Source organism: Pteropus medius, unplaced genomic scaffold (assembly GCF_902729225.1).
Source record: "Pteropus medius unplaced genomic scaffold, Ma_sr-lr_union100, whole genome shotgun sequence".
In the NCBI taxonomy this organism is placed as follows: Eukaryota; Metazoa; Chordata; class Mammalia; order Chiroptera; family Pteropodidae; genus Pteropus; species Pteropus medius.
Genome location: NW_024351730.1, coordinates 24063670 through 24087798, shown reverse-complemented (window position 1 = coordinate 24087798; position 24129 = coordinate 24063670). Strand labels below are relative to the sequence as shown.

The 24129-nt window shown below is 31.5% G+C and overlaps 1 protein-coding gene across 4 annotated transcripts in view; it reads right to left on the bottom strand.

The window, feature by feature from the left end:
* USO1 (USO1 vesicle transport factor) overlaps nucleotides 1-24129 on the bottom strand; it is a 67903-nt gene that overhangs the window by 25052 nt on the left and 18722 nt on the right. For 2 of the 4 annotated variants that reach the window (XM_039845471.1, XM_039845473.1), the window contains 6 exons: nucleotides 23322-23398; nucleotides 21500-21511; nucleotides 12159-12259; nucleotides 11681-11783; nucleotides 11472-11527; nucleotides 7216-7336 (listed from right to left, as the gene is read on the bottom strand). In XM_039845471.1, coding sequence (XP_039701405.1) covers nucleotides 7216-7336; nucleotides 11472-11527; nucleotides 11681-11783; nucleotides 12159-12259; nucleotides 21500-21511; nucleotides 23322-23398 — 470 coding nt within the window. The remainder of the gene's footprint in view (nucleotides 1-7215; nucleotides 7337-11471; nucleotides 11528-11680; nucleotides 11784-12158; nucleotides 12260-21499; nucleotides 21512-23321; nucleotides 23399-24129) is intronic. The other 2 variants (XM_039845472.1, XM_039845474.1) reach the window with 1 other exon arrangement.

Below are 24129 nucleotides of genomic sequence, written 5' to 3'. Positions count from 1 at the left end.
TTCAGGAATAATTACCAAGACCCAATGGCTAGATTAGAATCACCAGCTAAAAGTAGCCTGCTCCTTTTATTAAGTAGTATCTGTCTGTTCCACTAGACTATAATTCTTGAAGACAGAAATTTGGGAATGTCCTACTAGGATACTGTGACCTACTTTGTATCCTCAGCAGAGATAGAGACAAGATATCAAGTGTATACACAGGTCACTTTTAAATATTTGTGGAATGAATTAATCACATCTTAATCCCTAAGATGCACTTGATATTGTTGTGTCGTTTTCTTGAAACTTCCTCTTCCCTTGGTTTCTAAAAACACTTAACTACTCTTTCTTGGGTTTTCCTTAGGGATCTCTGTCTACTCCTCAGGCTTCCTATCATTTATGGTTCCTGTTCTCCATTTTTTCTTCTCTGCTTACAATAACCACTCTCCAGTGTAGTTTCACCCACATTATGGCTTATGCTTTTATGATAGCTAAAGCTCTCCAACTACTGATCTCTGCTTTACCAAGTGCTAGTTACTTTAAACCAGTGATCTCTATTTCCTGAGTGAAGCGTATGACTGATGCTGGATGTTTACAGCTAGCAGGTTTCTTTATGTAGTATACCCACACTTTTGTTCCTATCAGTTAAGCTGTATGTTTACAAGAATCAATTGGTTTTTCTTTAATACATTTTAGTTTTTAGAGCAGCTTTAGGTGTACAGAAAAATTGAGCAACAAATAAAGAAAATTCCCATATACTCTCTCCCTCCTAGTTTCCCCTATAATTACCAGTTAGCATTAGTGTGGTACATTTGTTATGACTGATGAACAAATACTGACACATTATTCAAGTCCTCAGTTTACATTAGGGTTCACTCTTTGTGTTGTACAGTTCTATGGATTTTGACATAGGTATAACGTCATGTATCTATCATCACAGTATCATAGAGAGAATAGTTTCACTGTTCTAAAATCCTGTGTTCTACCTATTCATTCCTCTTGCTTCCCACCATCCAATCCTTAGCAACCACTGATCTTTTCACTGTCTATACAGTTTTGCCTTCTCCAGACGTAACATACTTGGAATCATAAGTATCTAGCCTTTCAGACTGGCTTAATTCACTTAGTGACATGCATTTAAGGTCTCTCCATGTCTTTTCATGGCTTGATAACTTTTTATTGTGGAATAATATTCCATTGTATGAATGTACCACGGTTTGTTTACCCATTCATCTACTGAAAGACATCTTGGTTGCTTCCAAGTTTTGATAATCATGAATTAAGCTGCTTTAAACATTCACGGGCAGGATTTTGTGTGGATATGTTTTCCACTCATTTGGATAAATAACCAAGGAGTGTGACTTGGATCATATGGTAAGAGTAGTTTAGCTTTGTAAGAAACTGCCAAACTGTATGTAGTCCAAAGTGGTTCTATCATTTTGCATTCCCACCAGCAAATCAATGAGAGTTCCTGTAGTTTCACATTCTTGCCTACTTTTGGTATTGTCATTGTTCTACACTTTTGCCACCTTAACAGGTATATACTGATATACCTGTTACAGATGTATTATAGGTGTGATGTAGGCAAGAAGAATGATGAAAAACTCCGATCAGCAGACCCATATTTAAAGAAAAAATTCTGGCCCTAATTCAAAAGATCAGCAGAAAAAATGCACATTAAAAAAAAAATTTATATTTAACTTAAAATAAAATGTTTAAGGTGTATATTTTAAACACTTTTTAAGGATCTTGAATTTAACCAGTCTTGATCTCTCCAGACTGGAGGCTTCCTTACCTCATATTGCTGAACCATGTGACTGATCCTCACCTCACGAGGAGGAACCACTATATCTGTCTGTTATGTAGGACCATAAATCTCCATTAAACAAGATCTGCCATTAGGACCATCTGAAGGCTCTGGAGGAAACAGAATGTCAAAGCCCTCACTTTAACTGGCAGGGCTTCTTTCTAGTGTGCTAAGTGAATTCTAGACCTAAAGGCCACTACCAGTTAGAAGCAGCTATTAAAACTTGTCTTAGCAACCCTGAAGACTAGGTAATTTCACATTGCCTGAATCCAGTTTTCCTTGGTTACTTCTGAAAATATGCAACTCTCTGATCACCTATGCTTTTCCATTTTCTCATCTTAGAATGCTTTGGGCTTCCTCTTCCCTACCTTAATCGCATTTCAAACTCTTTCATGATACTACCTCAAACTCCCAAATATTAGTTAGTAAAATCTATAACCTCAAATACTTCATGAAATGCCCCTTTTCTTTAACGAATCTGCCTTACCCTGTTACAGTCTCAAGTGAAGGCAATTCATGCTCTCAATCCCATGTGCCTTAAGAGTCAGGATACGGAATGTGTGACCCTTCTAGCAGTGTATCTTCTAACCTCTTATAAAAATCTCCTGTTCCTTTGAGGCTTGGGCCACCTGGCTGTACCATCTCTTATCACTCCTCACTGCAGTTGTATAACAAATTCGTGGTCACTATGCTTCATTCACTGAAAATATCACTGGCATCTTGCCCAGTCTTCTCTCTTCACGTTCTGCTGTCACTCTTGATTTCAACTTCAACGACAACCTAATACCTGGACCTCCCAGTTCCTTGGCATCATCTTCAGAGACAATTCTCACTCTATTTCTAAAACTTCCTTCCTTTCCAGTTCAAGTATTCTCAATATATCTGTTCTATGACTCCCCGAGACTTTCAACCCATCAACAAGTCTTCTTTCCCCCTTTTCAGAAACCCCCTTTCTGCTTACTTCCTTCCCTATCTAGCTTAGATTATACAGATCTTCGTTTCTTCCATTTCATACATAATATGCTGAACTCTCCTGTCTCACTGCCTTTTCTTCTACATCTGTGCCTAGGCAGATGAGTATTTGGGGTGGTGGGGAGGGGACGGAAATCACATAATCAAGCAGTCTGCACTGCTTGTAAAATCATGGTGAACACCCTCAGTTAAGACTTTATTCTGTCTGGAAATCTTCCTAATTACAATAGTCAACTAACTCTCCTATTCTCCAAAAGACTTTTTTAATCTCCTTAACTATCAACTGTGTCCTCTTCTTTCACTTTTAGAATATGACTCTGACTTTAACTATCACCAAATCTGAAAAGAGACCTGACTCTTCACCTTCCCCCATTATAATGGCAGATGAACGTCATCTTGTCTTAAAAACCAATTCCGACCTCTACTCTGGATTCCATTCCTTCCTCCTTTTTCAGATATTATGTACCATTGTTCATCCTCAATCTCTCCTGTATATCCTCCTTCTCTACTTGCTTATGTTGACTGGAGCCTCTCCCATTTTAAAGAAAGAGCCCTCATAGGTTAAAGGAGAAGAATAATCTGATAATCTCCATATATATAGGAAGAAACATTTCATCAGCATTCTCATTAAAGTCAGCAATAATCAACACTGTAAAATTCTAATTAGTACAATAAGACAAAAAGAAAAGTGGTATAAGAACAGAAAATAAAGAAAAAAGATTACTCTTGTTTGTAGAAAATGTGATTATCTACACAGAAATCCCAATTAGAACTAATAGTTTAATAAGGTGGTTGGATACAAGATTAATATACAAAAATCAAGTAGCAACCAATTTGAGAATGCAATAAAAAAAATCCCATTCAAATAATAAAAAAATACAAAAACAAAAAAACTATAAGATGCCTAGGAATGAATCTAATAAAAAAAAAAGTATAAAACTCTTTTGCTCTAAGTTATAAAACATGATTTAAAGACATAAAAGATATGAATAAATTAAGAGCTATATCTCGGTTCATGGATGAAAAAAAAATCAACACAGTAAAGATGACAATTCTCTTTAAAATTAACCTATAAACTCAATACATTTTCAATTAAAATTCTAACAGAGATTTTCATAGAACTTGACTAGCAAGCAAGTTTCATTCAAATGAAACAACAAAAAGGAAAAGCCTTGTTAAGACAATTCTGAAAAGGACCAAGATAGAAGATTTTTCCCATATTCTAATAGATAGGAGATTATTTATTATGAAGCTTTAGTAATAAAGAGTTGTTTTAGTGTAGAGTTAGACTACTGGAACAGAACAGAGAACTCAAAAACAGACCTTCGCACATATGGAAATTTGATTACAAATCTCATACCATTGTTCAAATGTAAAATCCACATTAATTAAATGCAAAAGATGAAATTTTAAAGTCTTTAGTAAAAGAAAATGATAAAAACTCTATGACCTTGAGGTACAGATAGATGTCTTAAAATAAGACACAAAAATATAAACTATTAATAATTATATTGAAATTTTAAAATTTAATAGAAATGCTATTAACTGACTAGAAGATGCTGAAACATATATAATCAACAAAGGATTAGTATCCAGAATACATAAAGCAAATCCCAGGAACCAACTAGAAAAGGAAAAATGGTCTTACATTAAAATGGGCAAGTAGATAACTCAAAGGGATAAAAGACAAAGAAAACATGGTAAATATGCCCATGAAAATATGCTTAATCTTGTTAGTTTAAGAAATGAAATAAAATTTCAATGAGATGCCATCTCGTGCGCATCAAATTGGCTAGCAAGAATAAACAAGAATGTGAAGAAAAGAAACTTGGAAACACTACCGATGGATATACAGATAAATCACTTAAGAAAGCCCTTTGGTGATATCTGGTAAAGATGAAAAGTACAGTACTATTTGTAGGTATATAACATAGAGAAACTCCGTACACAGTAGACACATTAAGGCTGTTCGCGACAAGTCTATATTGGTAAAATCAGATATAACCTAATTGTCAACTCAATAAAAAAATAACAGATCATAGCATATTCATACTACAGAATGATAGCACTTAAAATAATAAACCAGAGCAACATGTATCAACATAAATAAATCTCAAAAACATAATGTTGAATAAAAACAGCAAGTTATAAAATTATATTCAGCAGGATACTTTTTACCTAGTTTGAGAACATGCAAAATATATGTTGTTTATGAATACATGTGTATAAAGACTCACACAAATACATATTAAAAGCAGGAAAACACACAGGAAAGGAAAACAACAAAATCAGAATATTAGGAGATTAGAGAAGGAAGGTAAAGGAATATAACAGAATGGTTAAAAGACTTTAATATCTGTTGCTACATTTCTTTAAAAAAATATAAAATATGAATGGCAAAATGTAAGCATTTAATAGAATTGGATGGTAGGTGCACGAGTATTTATGCTATTTTCTATTTTTGAAATATTTCATATGTCAATAAAAAATTTAAAGACAACAACCATCTTTGTCAACCTGCAGTTCCTTCAGTTCACCCTTTTCCCCTGACTTTTCCAAACTGCTGATACGAGTTTTACGTACTATTCTATTTTCTCACATGTAACTCACTCTGATACTGCAATCAGGATTCTGAGGTAAACACTATACACAATTGCTCTCCCTAAGGTAACTAATGATATCTATATTTCTGCCTTCATCTTGTTTGCTATCTCAGTAAATTCTAACAGTGGCACCAATTTCCCCTGACCCTCCTAAAAGTACAGTTTTCCTCTTGTCTTTCAGCCTGTTTGTTCTCAGTTTCTTTTACCAATACCTACCTGCTCCTTTACTATCCCTTTACTATAAGTATACCTTAGGTTCTGTCCTAGCACTTCCTTTCTCACTCTTCACTTATTCTAAGTGACTCATCTAATCTTTTTTGTTTATCTAATTTTGTTTCAACTATTATCTATATTTTAAAGACTCTCAAATCTTTATCTCCAAGCTAGACCTCTCATCCAGATTCATATAGCTAACTGTAGACTACACTACTCTACTGGCTAATCCCAGTTCAGTGAATACAAATAACCTCATTCTCTCCCCTGACCCTAGTGTTAGCTTTTTGGATCAACCTCACATTAAAAACAACTAAAACTGCTGAATTATAAATAAAAAAAGCCTTAGGAGCAATGAAGAGTTGACAGTTTAGCAGGCTAAAACCAAAGAGAAAATGAGTATCTGCAGAGGTAAATAAAGATAAAAGTACCTCTTGGTTGGCAGTACATTTCTCAATCTTGAAATATCAAAAACTTTCATTTTGACAGTTTCATGAGGCAGAAGAAAAATAATCAAAGCCAAGGGCATACTCAAGGCAAGAAGGAATCTAACAGAAAGCTCTGCACCTGGGACATCAAAAGCCTATATCCTCAGGGTAAGAATAACCAAGAGTCCTCATAGATCTTGCCGCCTGAGTTTGTATTGCCTGAGTAGTCTAGGAAATCTCAAGCCTTAAGTCTGGTTTAATGCGATCCCAGAAAAACTGAATCCCAAGGGCCTGGCAGAAACAAACATATTGTTTTCTCTGAAAGAAATTACCTTCATCCTAGGCTTCAAAATTCCTAAAAATAATTGTTAAGTACATCACAACGTAGGTCAAAGATAACCATGCACACAGATAACATTATACTATGCACAAGAACAGGCAGAACAAAAGTACCACATCCACAAAAACTTAAAATATTAAGATTATCCTACAGAGACTATGAAATAATTGTGTCTTATATTCAAAGAAATAAAAGAGAAGTTGAAAACAGCTGCGGAGAAAAGGAAATTATAAAAAATTACACAGCAAATTTATCAAAGAACCAAAAGGAATTTCCGGAAAAGAAACATTAACAACTCAATGGATGGATTGTAACTAAAATTACTGGGTAATCATTTCAAATTATATGTAAATCAAATCATTATGCTGTATACCTTAAACTTATTCAGTGCTGTATGTTAACTCTGACGCAATAAAACTGGAAAAAACCCTCTATGAACATGTTTAATAATAGGTTAAACACAGGTGAAGAGAGAACTGTTGAAATTGAAATCAAATCAGAAGAAATAATCCAGAATAAAGCCTGGAAAGATAAAAAGATGGACAACACATAAGAAAGTAATATAGATGAGAGTTAAATCAGATGACAGAGAATTGAATGAATTTAGAAAGTTAGAAGAAAATGTTGCAGAACTGTATTTGAAGAGATATACCTGAGATTTTCCGGAAATGATGAAAGACACTAATCTAGATTCTAGAAGCTTAATAAATATCAAACAGGATAAATAAAAAGAAATCCATACTCAACACACCATAGTGAAAGAAAGAATATCAAGCATGAGTCTTCATTTCTCTCTCCAACCGTATTCTCTAGAAATTAACAATTTAGTGAGTACAAGAGGAATCTCTTCAAATCAATCTCTTCATACTGTACCTCCATCACTGTTTCCCTCCTCTGTAATAATGTCCAGTAGTCTCTCAAAAGCATTTTCGAAAGCAACAATTTTCTGGATTGCTCCATTGCTTCTTGTTAATGCCTGTAGTAGTAAGACACCCTTGTGGAGAAAAAAGATAATGTTTAGTGGAGTACAACTTTAAAAGACATTTTCAAATTACTTTAAAAAAACATGGAATTTTACAAGTGGTAGGAATTTCACAAGTCCAACCCTTTCAATTTATAGATAAGGAAAATAAGGACAGAGGTGAGCAATTTGCCTCCCTAAGGTTAATCTCGAAGGGACAGAGCTTAGACTAGAATCCATGTCCTCCAATTCCTAATTCAATTCTCTTTTCATCATACAATGTATATAACAATTCTTGTATATCATCAACTATTACATAACTTTCATTGTGGCCTAAGAGTTGAGCATAATTATATCTCAGGACGCCTCTGTACATGCTTCACAACAGTAATGATATGAAATTGTGAATTCGAGAATATAAATCAACAAACATCATCACATTCTAGCAAAGAAATTTTGGATAGTCTTATAATTATCTAGCTTCCAAAATCCCAAAAGTTAATTCTTAGTTGACAGGAAAAAAAAATGAGAATTCATACCTCATAAATGGCATGTCTAGCATGAGAAAATTCACAGTAGCCTTTGCTTTGGATTTTTAGCTTTTCTCAGCTTCTGTTAAGCTATATTTTGTTTACATATTCTCCAACCTCTTTATTATCATTCAAGAAAAACTTATCTATTTCTGCTTATTTCAATACAAAAAAAACGAGTATTTTATGAGTCCCAAAGAGCCCAACAATACCACAATGGTCAAAGATTTTATGAAAAAAAAAAAAAGCAGACCTTACGAGGAAGAGGAATAGCAAATAGGTAGTTCAAAAATCCCAAAGAGGCAAATTAGCTGTTGGCTGTCAGTACTGTGCAGATAAGTATTAATATAAGACGAAAATGCCCATGGCCTTATTGGGTTTATTCTACTCACTTTCCTGTCAAGTCTCAACATTAAGATGAGAAAGAAAGGTAAAACTGGTTATTTTTAAATGTCAAATTCTCCAGTTTAACTGCTAACAAAAGAAGGAATACAGTAAAAAGAATACTGAGGCTCTGAGTTAGATAAAGTGGGGTTTGTCCTACTCATTAGTTGTGCAATTTTAAGCGAATTACATAAATTCTGAGTATCAGTATACCCATGTGTAAAACACGGATATCTTTGTCACAGGGTTTTTGTGAGGACAAATGAAGATAAATAATTTCTGTAGAATCTACTATATATATTTATATATGCTACTTTTAAGTTCTCAAGTTAGTTTCTTTCCCTGACTATTAAAAAATACACTGCTCTAATCGAACACATCCACTAAATGCAACTAAGAATGACAGTATACTCACTGGTCATTGAAAGCAAGTGGGCACCAATTCCTTACTTTAAAAACTGATTACTAAAAGTATTGATTTATTTAACCTACCTTTCACATATGAATTGTATTTCGCAATAATAAAGTAAACTAGTTGATGAAGTTCTTTGTGTAAGAGTACAGCTTAATAAATGTGAAATAATGATAAAATTATAGAAATCATTTTGCCACTCTTAATGGAATAACGAATTCAGATAATAATCACTAATGGATGATTATATGTAATGGATGAATCTGATGTCAGGTTGATAGATAGCTTTGTAGTGGAGAGATCTGGCTGTTATCACCTGAAGCAAACCCACTGATCACTAAAAGTGAGACAGAAATTACATGTTTCCTGAAATATAGCAAAATTAAGTGCACTGACCACTGAGGAAGTATCATAGCAAAATGGTGAACTGGAACCTAATCAAGACCTTCAGATAAGTTAAAAGACATAACAATCAAATTTAATGACAGAACCCTGTCTGGATCCTGATTTGAAGAAACCAACTATAAAAGACATTTTTGAGACAACTGGGAAACCTGAATATGGAATAGTTACCTTATTTAAACTGAGGACTTAACACATCATTGTTAACTTGTTAAATGTGATAATGGCATTGTAGTTATATAAGAAAACGCATATATATTTTAGGCATGTATTCTGAAGTATGTAATGGTGAAATTATATTGATTATTTTATTGCTTTTAAATACTCCAATCAAAAATAAAGGACAGTGGTGAGACGAGGGATAGATGATGAAAGCATAACAAAATCTTGCAAAATGATGTTTAGGAGGTGGGTTTGTCTGTGTTCTCTCTACTTCTCATAGTAAAAAACAAAACAGTCTATACGAGAAGTTTATACTTCTCATAATAAAAAACAAAAAATTAAAGAATGGAAATACAGTCTGTCACTTAGAATTGAACTGGCAGTTATTTCCTAGAGTTTTCTCAACATTTCTTGATAATTTTCAAGCATTAAGTAACATAAATAAATATGATAGTGTCACTGCACCTATGATAAATGACCAACTAATTCTCTAAGTCCAGATCAAAATTAATGTTTCAAATATAAAACAAATCGGAGCTAAAAATCTTTACCAATATGCTCCCAGGGAGACTAGTCAATGTTGACAACTGTTGTTGAGTGCAATTATAAAGTTGATTAAAAAGAAAGAAAAGAAATTTTTAAAGAAGGCTAAAGAAAGCCAAAGAAACAAAAGAAGGGAAAAAAAGTAGTTATGTTTCAGGCAGTTACAGAGTTCCTAGTCACTTCCAGAGATTCCAGTTAGTTGCCTCTGGTTGCTGGTGTCAACTGTGGTATATTATGGTTTACATAACATTACATAACGTTACGACAGTAAGAATAGACAAAAATACCTCATAAATGAGGATTTGGGAAGCCAGTTTACAGAAATTTACTGAATGTATAAATTTGTCAAATAAATAAATTTACTGAAATCGAAGGAAAGATAGTTGTAAACATGTAAAAACCAGAATCCAAAATGTACAACAAAAATATAACTTAATCTCTAACAGTACACTTAATGAAAAACAACATAAATAATCATTTTATCTGTCTCAAATAAAAACTGAGAAAGTCAGGAGCGGAAAAAAAGAAGAGTGAGTTAAAGGAAATGGTATATTTAAGAACCAAGGTAATACAGTTATGCAAAACAAAAAAATTATATCTGAAAATAAAAACAAATGGTAATGATATTAAGAGCAATCCAGGAAGAATTTCTTTATTAATTGTATGGTATCTTAAATCGAAGGCCAATTGAAGAACAGAAAAACAAATTTAGGTTTAAGATATGCGGTAATATTTTAGTCAAGGAAAGATACTCAAAATTCCTAATAGATGGGTACCCATTTAAATAAGACAATTCTTAAAAGAATATTAAAGAATAAAAAATGTCCTTCTCATGAGTTATATTACCATGCTATTTTATCACTTAAAATACTGCACTGACATACATACCACGAAATTTTAAATACAAAGCTAAAAAAAATCTGTCTACATAAACTAGAAGTCAAGAGGATTTCAATTTTTTCCTCTGCTTTGCTACTAACCAGTTGTGAGGATAAGAGCAATCCAAATGACAGGATGAGAAAGGCACAGGGCCAGGTACCATAAAGACAAAGATGAATAAGACAAAGGACAAATCATTTAGTTTCCATGAGTCTTGGGCTTCTCAGTGTAAATATGAAGACTGAATTAGCTAGATCTGATCTCCTGGCTCTAGAATTTAATTTTAAAAAGATTTTCCAATTGCTGTCCGAAGTATTACAGTTTTGATCAAGTTGTAGATAACAGAGAAAAATGTTCAAGCAACAAAACATCACATCAATACAAAATATTCAACTTCTCTGTAAATATTAAAATAAATCAGAATGGAAAATAACTCCAGAGGAAATCATGCTCTATAGTTAAACAAAGATTACAAGGAAACGTCTTTGAAATACATTTCAATCAAATGAACGTGAGGATTCTGAACGTGATGCTGTTAAGTTTATATAGTTCAATGTCTAAGAATGTTTCCTCTACTCTTTCCGGAGGTAGAGTTTCAGAAGAGGATAGAAGAAATACAAAGCTTGTGGAAGGCGTAAATGTGAATAGCAAAATCATTTGTCTAAATAAAAATACTGGGTAGGCAGGAAACAAAAAAAAATGTGGCCTCCTAAATAACTTAAAAAGACCTAAAAGACTAGCATTACCCCAATCTTCAAATTTAACTTATGACTCTGAATAAGGGTCAACAAATATTTCCTTTGCAAAGAGGGCTAAAAAAGCATATCCTTAGGCTTCTTTTTCAAATTTAACTTACATCATTTCGTATAACTTCTCTGGAATCCGCTAATAAGTCCATCAATCTTGAAACACCTAGAACATACAACCATGTGAAGATACTGGCAGATTAAAAATATAAAGTGATTCAAATTATAAATAATTTATTAACACATCATTTCTGTCCCCTTCTTTAGGAATGAGCCTCACTTTTAAATCAAAACAATATAAAGAAGATGAGTCACTTACCCATAGGACTGACTAAAATAATCTGCTGCACCTGAGGCCCTAACTGTTTTAAAAGAGAAGTAAGAAGCTTCACACCAGGCCAGCGGACATGGAAATCAAACTCCTGCAATGTAAGAATTTAAAATATTTAAGACTTGTAATTTACATTTTTAAGAAAAACATTTTTTCAACTTAATAATGGTACTAAATGCTACAAACAAAAATTTAGCAAACTTAAATAAAAAGAAAATAGTTAATATAAATTGATCAAGTTGATTAAACTGTTATTGACTAGATAAAACAGTATCTTTTGTAAAAATGGAAATAAGCAGACAGCATTTTAACAGATTATATAGTTCTTAAAACATGCATGTGAATCTCTAGCAATGATATAACAAATTTCACTACTTTATAAAGGTATGTATATGATGCTTCACCCAAAAGGATAACAAAAGAAGCTTATTAAAGAATAACAAAAATAGCAAGGTTCTTTATTTACCTCTAATAAAGATAACAGGAGAGTGACATTTTCTTGTTGCTTAATGAAAATTTCTGTAAACTGGCTTCCCAAATCCTCATTCTGTCTTGTGGAATTTTCTTCTGTAATATTCAGAGATAAAAGTACTTCAATATTATGCTATGTTATTTAAAAATATTCTTTTTGTTGAGGCAGCTAAGCAGAAATGGTAATTTTCTTGGAACAGTATGGTTTGTGGTAGTATCACAATTAGGCTGGAAAATATATCCTTAAAATAATTTTTGAGGTCATTCAAATAAATTTTTATTCATTTGCTATTATTAAATTTATTGGGGTAACACTGGTTAATAACATTACATACATTTCAGGCGTACAACTTATGGCAGCTGTATACTCTATTGTGTGCTCACCACCTGAAGTCTAGTCTCTTTTGTTCTCCCTGCTGGTAACCACCATTCTGTTGTCTGTATCTATGAGTTTACTTGTTTTGTTTGTTCATTTATTGTTTTTGTTTTATATCCCAGATATGAGTGAAATCATATGGTTCTTTTCCATCTGACATATTTCACTTAGCATAATACTCAAGATCTATCCAAGTTGTCGAAATGACAATATTTCAAATTTTTATTCTTTAGGTGTTTAAATATGATATTCGAAGAAAAGATATTTAGATTGCCACGTTTTCTCGAGGACATTTTTAGGTTAAACTTCTAATCAGGGTACAAAAAATCGTATTGGGGTGATGCAAATACTCTATTTCAAATGTGATTGTGGTTATACTACTGTATACATTTGCCCCAAAACACAGGACTAGAAAACCCCCAAATGGAAATTTTAGTGTATGTAAATTATAACCTCAAAACCTCCTTGCCTGAAAACATTATTGAACATATATAGTTCTTGCTGACTGTCAGTGTTACTGTGTTAAAATATTAACTATAAATTAAACCAGTCACCAGTATCTTTTTCAAAAAAATTAATGTATATATCCTATATTTATTTGGCAATAAAATCAGAACTTGACGTTTAATTTCTCATTTATTCTTTAAAAAATTTCATATTTGTCCTTAAGGCTTAAAAGTCTTTAGATTAAACTATTTGTTGTTTTAATAAACTATTTGTTGTTGTATTTATCAAAAAAAATATGAAGGATCTCTAAAAACTGAAGCAACAACTGCCAAAGCAAATTATTATTTGAAAGCTGCCCATACTATAAATGTACTTTAGAGATGGTAGGTATATTACTTCCCATTTCCTCACCTACACAAGACACAGCTAATTGATCACAGCATCTGCTGAGCATCAGAATTCTTTTCCACATATTGCTCCAGCAGTGACGACAAACCAATGGAGCTGGCAATCAAGATCAAACCTATTTATTATCACTCAAATAGTTCTTTTGTAAATGTGAGATTTTAATATTAATATATTCTAGAAATGGAAAAAATCCAGCAGATGATAAGAAAAGAAAAGCAATCCAACAGTGACTGTGAAAATTGCCATCTAATTATTTGTAGAGGAAAGAGAAAAAAGAATAGATCACAAGTAGAAAGGAAATGTTTTCCAATATTGATTAAGCACCCAAATATACTGGGTTTATCCTTCAAAAACTCTAAGAAATATTTCTCTTATCATTTCCTGTACCAGTAAAAGAATTCACTGTTTCTGAATCTTAAAACTACATTTACTAAACAAAAAATACTTTAGTTTTAAAAGAATAACTCTGGCTGCTGTGCTGAGTATAGAATGTTAAAGAACAAGGGAAAATGGGAGACAGAGTAGGAGGCAATAATCAAGGTTAAACGGTGAAGGGGACTTAGACTTCAACAGTCATAATTTTTATGAAAATGGAACAAGATTTGCTGATATTACATAGAGGGGTGTGAGAAGTCAAATAAATAAATAAATAAATAAATAAAAAATAAGATTGATTCCAAGGTTTTGGCCTGAAGAATTGAAGAGTTTCCATTTACTGAGATGAGAAATCCTGCAGGAGAAGCAATTTGAGAATACAGAGAGAATAAGAAATTTAATTTTGTTGTTAAGTCTGAGACACCTTATAAAAATCTGAGAGGAGATATCAAGTAAGCAGTTGGATAAGTACAAGCATAAATGTCAGTAGAGAGTTGTGGGTTGGATATACACATTATAATGGTAAACACAGAGATGATATTCAAAGTCACAAGATTGAATAATAAAGGATATCTACAAAAACTTATAGCTAAAATACTTAATGGTGAAAAACTGAATGCATTCCACTTAAGATCAGGAAAGAAGCAAGAATAACCACTTTAACCACTTCCAGTCAACACTACTGGAGAAATAAAAGACATACTGATTGGAAAGGAAGAAATAAAACTGTCTTTATTTACACGACATGTTTGTCTATATAGAAAATTCTATAGAATCTATTATTAGGACAAGTGGGTTAGCAAAATTGTGGAATAAAAGGTCAATATACAAAATTAATTGCATTTCTGTATACTGGCAATGAACAATTAAGAGGCTGAAATTTTTAAAAAGTACCACTTAAAGCAGCACCAAAAATATTCAGGATTTAGGGATACATTTGACAAACTTCAGAACTGTGCTGAAGGAAATTAAAGACCTAAATAAATATACATCTGTGTACTGTGTTCTTGTATTAGAAAGCACAATATTGCTAAGATGTTAATTTTCTCCAGTTCAATCTACAGATTCAACAGAATCCCAATCAAAATCTCAAGTCAGTTTTTTTGTAGAAATTGATAAACTGATTCTAAAATTGATAGGGGAATACAAAGAACCTAAAAGAGCCAAAACAATTTTGAAAAAGAACAGGACTGAAAAAGTTGGAGGACTTACATGATTTTAAGGTTTATTATAAAGCTACATTAATCAAGACAGTGTCACATAGACGAAAGGACAGAAATATAGACCAACAGAATAGAAAGTCCAAAAATAGATCTATTAGCTCAAAATGGATCATAGATCTAAATGTAAAACTAGAAATGGACCTTAGATCTAAACATAAGAGTTAAAACTATAAAACTTTTAAAAGAAATCATAGGAGGAAACTTGGTGATTTTAGGTTTGGCAAAGATTTCATAAATAGGAAACAAAAAGCCTAAATTATAAAATCAAAAAATCAATACATTGGACTTAATCAAAAGTTAAAATTTTTGCTCTTCAAAATACAATGTTAGAGAACACAAAAGGCAAGTCATAGGCTGAGAGAAAATATTTGTGAAATACATATCACAAAGGACTTGTATATAGAATATATAAAGAACTGTTACAATTTAAGTATAAAAAGACACAATCTAGTAAAAAATAGACAAAAGACGTGATTAAACATTTCACCAAAGATATATGGATGGCAAATAATCACATGAAAAGTTGCTTAATATCATTATTCATTATTAAAAAGACTGACCATTACCAGGTACTAGAGAGAAGGTGGAGGAACTGGAATTCTCGCACATAAACAATGGTAATGTAAAATAGTACAACTACTCTGAAAAATGGATTGGCAATAAATAAAATAAAAAAGAAAAATGGATTGGCAGTTTCTTATAAAGGTAAACATACACCTACTATTATCACTTAACTATTCTATTCCTAGATATTTACTCAAGAGAAATGAAAACATATATGTCCAAAGACTTGTACATGAATGTTTATAGAAGCTTTACTTCTAACAGCTAAAACTGTAAACAAGCCAAATGGCCACCAATAGGGGAATGGAGTAACAAATTGTATATTCATATAACAGAATATTATTCAACAATAAAAAGGAACTATTTGAAAATCAAAATAATTAAGCTGAAAAAAGCCAGATCAAAAAAATAAAAGTATGTACTATATGATTCCATTTATATAAAATTCTAGAAAAATGCAAAGTAATCTACAGTGACAAAAGCAGATATGTATTTGAATGGGGATTAGGAGGAGAGACAGATTACAAATACATAAGCACAAGAAAACTTAAATATATTCATTATTTTGGTGGTAGTGGTAATGGTTTAAGGGGTTTATATATAGGTCAAAACTTATAAAATTGTACATTTAAATATGTACAGTTATTATATTTCAATTATACTTCAATAAAGCTGTGGAGGGGGGGAAGAAATCCAAGTGGAGATATCACATAAGTATTTGAATATACAATTATGAACTTTATTGGAGAAGTCTGGCTTGGATATATATATTTGACAGTGCTAAGCATATAAACGATATTTGAAATCACAAGCCTGGGTGGATCATCAAGAGAAAGAATGGAGAAGGAAAGAAACCTGTGCCCTGGGACATTCTAAGAAAGAAAACAGCAAAGGAGACAAAGAAAGAGTAGCCCAGTGAGACGAAGAAAATCAGGGGACTGTGGAGAATGAGAAATAAGTGAAGGAAGTGTTTCAAGGTGAAAGGAATGATTACCTGTCAAATAAAATGGTAGGTCAAGTGTTTATTTCTGAACTTAATATGATCAAGAAATGAAGTAACATCGCTAACACAAGTAGATGAAATTTTGGTTTATGTACAGAATGATTAGAGTGTGGAACAGTCAAATACTTTCCTGAGAGACAATACAGTATATATAATGGAAGGAGCTCACAAGGGTTTTTGAGTCAGACCAATTAAATCCATAACCTGTAGTCAATCACTTAGCAGTCATATTATTTTGGGCAGATAGCCTCACTATATCAAACCTCAGTTTTCTTATTTGTAAAATGAAGATAATATCTTTCACGCAGAATTTTCTTTGAGGATTCAAAATAAGTAAAACGTCTAGCACGGTTCTTGGTAAATAATAAGTGCTTAATAAATAGTAATATCATTAACTTTATCATCATCATTCCTAAGACAGGATTTCTCAACCCTGGAACTACTGACATTGGTATTATCGTGAAAGGCTCTCTAGGCATTTTAGGATATTTAGCACCATCCCTGGCCTTTATTCACAAGATGCCAGTTGCATTCCTTTAATTCTCTTCAGCTGTGACAACCAACAATGTCTCTAAATGTTGCCAAATGCCCTCTAGATGGTGGAAGGGGCCAAACTGTCCTCAGGTGAGAACCAGTCTTAAGATTTAAGACATAAACTTTATATGTATACATAGTATCAAGTTTTAAAATTAAGCAAAACATAACAATCTTCTTTTGATAATTCCAAAAAGATTTCAGATTCTTGTAAGGTTACCATTAATTAGTATTATCACCAAGATGCAAAAGATGTAAAAAGAAAAAAAAAAGTATGTCCTATGATATTCTCTAAAACATGAAACATGTCCTGATATTCATATTTTACCTTATTTATCTCTTTCACACAAGTGTTTCATGCAAACTACCGAGGAAAGTAGTTAGTTGAGTTTATGACTGTATGGATACTAAATAAAAATAAATTTGCTGCTTTTTTTTAAACATTAGTAAACTATTCATTTTTACCCTTTAAGTTTGACTTGTTAGATTAATGGTAGCTTTAGAAGAACTGTTTAGGGATGCAGTTACTATTTCCACTTCAGGAAAAACAAGTAGAGGAGGAGATGAAGGGATGAAAAAAACTATACTTGAAAGCAATCATCATGTTACTGCACACTCATTGATACACAGAGGGTACTACATTAAGGTGGCGGAAGTTTGATGCTACCAAGGCTTAATATTAATCATGAGGAAGCCTAATAAATATAACTAGAGTGGACTCAAGGGACATTTGTTATCATGGATCTACTTAAAGGATTTCCTGTTATTCCTCTGGGAGCTGATAAAATTCTGTGCCCTAATTATTCACATACCTCAAAGTAAAAATTTGCACAGTCAATTGTGATTTTCAAAGTCAAAGGTGAATTTATCAGTAGAGCTAAAAAAAAAGTCAAACCAGGTAAGTAGCAAGAACTATACATACTCTTCCCATTTTTTAAAAGTTGACATGATCACGGAAAGGGAGATTACAAATAAATTATAAAAGGTATGGGAACTTGGGAGCTGAAAAATCTTTTGAAAATCTCCCTTTTTGGAATAAGCTCTGAACAGAAGCCCTGATTCCCATGATATAGTAAATGTCAAGTATCCAACAAAATATAAGATTCAGTGGGCTAATGAGCCTATCTTGTTTTAAGATACCCCAGAACCCTAACAAACCACAGATATGTGGGAGATGGTACCAGGAACAAATATCTAGACAAATTCTAATGAAATTCTATAGATAAAAAGCAGATAAAGAAAACTGTATGAAAAGTGGCCTATTGGGAACACTTATGAAGCGAATAGCATGTATGTAACTTATCGTCTCCCTCTAGAAATTAAGATTACAGAAATGCAATGACCTAATTGTAGATGCTTTGTAGGGTTCCTTTCCATTCGCATATATTCACATTTGTTACATGAGCCAACACTTTAGTATATAATTAAAACAATGCTTCTGAAATATAATTTATTATATAATAGTTTTTATTTGAGGGTAAGAATATAGTAGAGAATATAAATTCAACTATAGGGGCAGGCCAGTAATGTATGTGAGTGGAGCAGGCTGGGTGGAAGACAATAGGGAGCATGGAGAGTATATGCTCTGCCAAAGGGAAGCAGCAGTCACTCAGCTCCAGCTGACTGCTGCCATGTGGGAATGCAGGCCCAGTTGTCATCAGTCTTCCCATTTTTAAAAGATGCAAAAGAGTTTTTAAAAAGAGAAGGCTAAAATCCAAAACCTGATGTGAAAGCTCCCAATTTGTAATACTCGCAACTTATTTATTTAAAATACTAAGTGGGCCAAACAATTCTGTTTATAAGACAATTTCCTTGGGCCAAAAGGTTGTAACCACTGGAAAAAAGCTCAAAATAAAATCATTGACATTTGGAAGAATATTAAAACTTGTAAAGTAATGGGGAAAAAAAAAAGCATATACAGACTTGATGGACTCCCTACAAAATTATTTTAAAATGCTGAAATATTTATGTGGATAAATGCAAATAACTAAGCTGGGGATTTTACCCTTGGTTAGTATTTCTCAAAATGCAAGATAGTGTGGCATGTTAATACGTATCTGAGGAAAGCAAGCATCTGTGCACAAATGTATTTGGATTGAACAAAGACGAACAGGTTTCTTTACTGCAGGATTCTCAGCACTTACTATACTAGGGTAAATTTTGTGATGCTTCAGAGGGCAATATAGTATGTTTTGCTTATTTAACTATGGACCCATTTTAATACAGAGTACTCTGGACTAGAGCTACACTTCAAGGAACGCAAGCTTAACCCAAGAAAAAGTTTAATTCAATATCTGTATTAAGCACAAGCTAAATGACTTAGCAACTAGAGTTAATACATCTGATTTATTCTTTAGCTATACTATATAAAATACTGTACCTTAACAGTATATGATAAAGATTTATGTTTTGAAATGAACTAATAAAATATGATCCTGTTCCAAGGTTCTTTCTGGTTTAATATTGTTAATTTTAAAAAGCTGTTTGTGAAATAAACTCTACTTCTTTAAGTTCTATCATAAGATAGCATTTCCAAAGTTTAATGTAGAGTTCTGCAAAAATTAGCTAAGCAATTAAAGTAATATACTAAGGTATTTGGTGTAGCAGTGTATTAAGCTAAAACTACTATAAATGACTACATCAATTATATCTAAAAGTTGTAAACCAAAACTAAATTCATGAAAAATTATACCTATTTTACAAGTGAGCAAAGGTACAAGACAAGTAAACCATCCTCTTTCATTAAAAATACTTATTTTAAAACTCCTAGAGCTACGTCTATTTCTTACATCCTATATTTTATATACTACATGCTATATTTATTATAACCTGTAAAAGTAAATGACCCTTTATTGTAAGACAAATGAAAAAATAAAAACAAAATAGGCCTTTGTTACCTAGAGTGAAAATAAACCTAGGACAGGTATATAAAATTAAAGACTGCTTTTTAAAAGTCCTTATATACTTCTGGCAACATTTCAGTCCTATTTACATGATTGGCTTTTAACCAAATACGTATATATACAGTTGTTTTTCAAGTGTATTTACAGTTGAATTTTTTTCCAAAGGTATAAATACTATTCAAAAATATTTGTGGATGTTCTCTTCTGAACTCCATATCAAGTTCATAACCCATATTATGGAGGACAAAACTATTTTATAGAAAGAGATATTCTAATAAAAGTAGTTCTAATTCAGAGTGAGAGAGTATCAAGAAATCTTTTACACTGTGGTTAATTAGTTAAACAAGTACACCTATATTTTTTAACATTTGTCTGCATCCTCTATGAACTAGTTATGTAAATTATGAGATTTAATAAAGACTCTAGTTAGAAAAATGGCCAAAATTTATTAAATCAGAAATCATGGAATACAAAAGAGAAAGAAAAAGAATATATATATAAAAAAATACTGTTATCCTACTTACTTGATGATACTATATGTTACATGGTCTCTGGGCTTCCATTTTTAGAAAACAGAAAAATATCACCTACCTCACAGGCTGCTCTGAGGATCACATAAGATAATGGGCATAAAAGCACTGTAAATTTTAATGCTCTATACAAGTTAAGATGAAACAATAATAGAAACAACTACTGATCTGTACTGTCCAACAAGTAAACAGCTTATTGTCACAAAGTCAAGGCATAATGCTCTGTTATTTTCTGCTTTCAAACAAGGGGTTCAATAAGTTAGATTCTTTGTTAGTTTTTGTTAGGTATAGGCAACTTTGTTATGTGACATTTTAAATCTCTTTCAGATAAGGATATTCCCTTCCTTATTTTAAAAAGTTAAGGATCTCAGAAAAAAGAAAGCAAAATAAAATCAAACTTGGTTACTTTAATTATGAGTTAAAAGAAATATCAATGTTAAAAGTAAATGGAACTTGAAACAGACTGCCAGAAAAAAAGACAATATTGGTGAGTTCTATAAATTAGTATCAAAAATGTCAGTAACCAGACATTACTGGGCATGCATTATTTTAAAGGGACAATATCAACATAAAAGTATTCTCTGAACTGGGATACTTTCCAGTTCTTACTGAATACAGGTAAAATTCATATGTATACATACTTCTGTATACATATTCAAATATTATTTTAAACAAAATGCCTCAAAATGTTCCAGGAAGTACACAAAGTAATTCAAATGGACTGTTCTAACGGAAATAGCTTTATTAAAAGATACACTAGAATATTTTGTGTTCTAGACAATAAAAAGATTTAGTAGTCATAGAAAAAAAGCAATATAAGAATATCAGATATTCCTCTTTAATTAATTCTTATACAGTGAAACAAATCTCAAGATTTTTTACCAGCCAAAAGAAATATCACTTGACAGTGTCCTTTTATATTATCAGAAATTATGCCTAAAAGCATCATGCATATGTAAATGCAATCTTTTACCTTCAACATCATCTGAAAAGGTAGATAAAAATAAATAAATAAGCAAATAAATAATAAAAAATGGGTGATAAAAAAACAGTTTCTTATGTAGTAGGATTCATGATAAAATAAATAAGAGCTTAAAAATGTCAAGCAATATAATATTCTGGAAGACAGGACTCATATTCGTTTTATTCAAATACCTGAGACATCCCAAAAGCGATATAGCATATGCTGTATGTTCGGAATTATGAGACAGATTTATCAATAAATTAAAGGGTTATAAAATATCTCCAGGTAAAGAACTCTAAAACGAAGTTCATTATGTCAGCTAAGAATTACTTTTTGATGAAAGTTTAAGTTCCTATTTTAATCTTCCCTAGAAAAAGTGACTCTAGTAACTATTTTGCCAAAGAATCGTTTATCCTGTTTTATCCAAAGGATCATTTTGAGATGCTGAATTAAAAATAAAGAGTGCAAATTCAGAAAAAGAAACAAAAAACTGGACTCTGAAAATAATTATATTATAAATTTATACCCAAATCAACTAACTATAAATTACTGCTGCCGCAATTTTTTAAAACATAAAAATCAACCACTATAAACTAACTAGAAAAAGAGCTAAATTTCTAATCTGAAATGCCCAAAAAATAAGTCTGAATAACAAATAACAAGTGTGTTGCATCTAATTTTCTTATCTGAGAAATAACTAGACAAAATAAGTATCTTTTCCTTCAAAGTGTTTTCTGTTGTGTTTAAGTATTGTGACTGACAGCTTCTTTTCTCATGGGTACCAAATTCTGTTCACTAAAGGTTTTTCAGACCTGAGAAATTAATAAAGTTAAGTTGTAAGCTAGATATCAAGAGAAATAAACATTTAAGAAAAACGATATTTAAGTCTTAAGAAACTGGCTATTCAGCACAATCCAGTTTCAAATGTTCCTATTATTGGTATTCTGTGAAGTTAATATCTACATATATTTCTGTACTACTTTTACTTTAAAAACATCATTGCATATCAATTTCATCTACATTTCTTTATGACTTGTCTACTCAGAATTTTGAAAGATCCTGTAACTTCAGTTCTAAATTAGGCTTATAAAATGCATGAACATGTCCATCCTTCTAATAATCTAGAATAATGAAAAACCCTCTACATCCTATTGCAACAGCCAATATAATGAAGAATACTCTTCAATAGCATTGTGAAATGTTACTCAATGCATGTTTTTACAACATATAGAACAAAATGTATATAGACTTCTATCGAGTATCTCACATACTAACAAAATAAATTAAATGACAAGACTATACAAGTAATTTGAAACAAAAAAAGAAGGATGTACAAAAGAAATGTGTGGATTTCAAACTGATTCATCGTTTTGCACTAAACATTTAATGTAAAAAATATTTTCTAATTTTAATAAATTTTTGCTCTTTATAAATTAACATGAGTCCTATGTTAAAAGTGTTCAGTACTTACTAGGAAAAAACTCTCTAACTTCACCAGATAACATTTAAATAATGTGATTTTCAATCAATAGCCAGAAATGATTATTTAATCCGGAGATTACTAATATTTATACGGCTTAACTAAAACCAAATACAAATAGAGATAAATATTTTGTAATAAAGAAGACTCTAATTCCATCTTCAAATTACATAGAAAGCAATCATATTAAAGTTACTTTTCTAGAACTAAGCTTGTGTCTTTACTGATTAAAAAAAAAAAGAAAAAAGAAAAAGATACTTATAAATTTGTTAAATATACTAAACTTTAAAGCTAGCAAAACTGGCACAATCCAGTTAATTTTATACAAAAAACACAGTAAAAGAAACTTACCTACTTCTTCTTCTTCATCATTAGATATTATATTAAAGAGTGTGTCCAAAGCATAACCTATTATTTCAGAATCCGAACTGAAAAAAAGAAATCATATTTATACACTGCTAGTTAGAGTGTGAATTGTTATTACAAGTTTTAGACAGTTATATTGCAACACTGTATCAAACATTAATTCCATTTCTAAAACTTTATCCTAAGAAAATATCAGAATGTAACTATAAAGAACACAAAGATTTGCAAAAGTAAAAAATTAGAGGCAATCTAAATGTCCAATAAAAAAATGATAAATCTGCACATAGCAGCAATAAAAAATTTCAAAGAATGGTTAATGATATGGTAATGAAAACATCCTTGATTCAATGCCAGTAGAAAAATACTGAATAAAAAAATTAATGTACAGAATGATCTCATCTAGCAAAAAATAAATATACATTCATGTGTGCTTAAGTACTTTTAAAAAATCTTATAAATTTGTAAAATAAATCCAACTTTAAAACAAACATAATTAGTATAACCCAGGAATTTTATGGGTATGTATATGTTTATATATGTTTTGTGATATCATAACAGTGTTATCTCTAGTTGGACTATTACAGTTTGCTTCCTTGCTGCATACTTTATTTTATAAAAAAATTAAAAAATCTCATGGTAAATATGTACTCTTTATAATATTAGGAAGTATATTTTGTAGTCATTGATAAACAAATTTTGAAAGCATAATGATGATGGCATTTAGAGTGGAAAACAAAAATGAGATACAAATCACAAAGATTAAGTGAATATGAAGAAATGATTAGAAGTGATA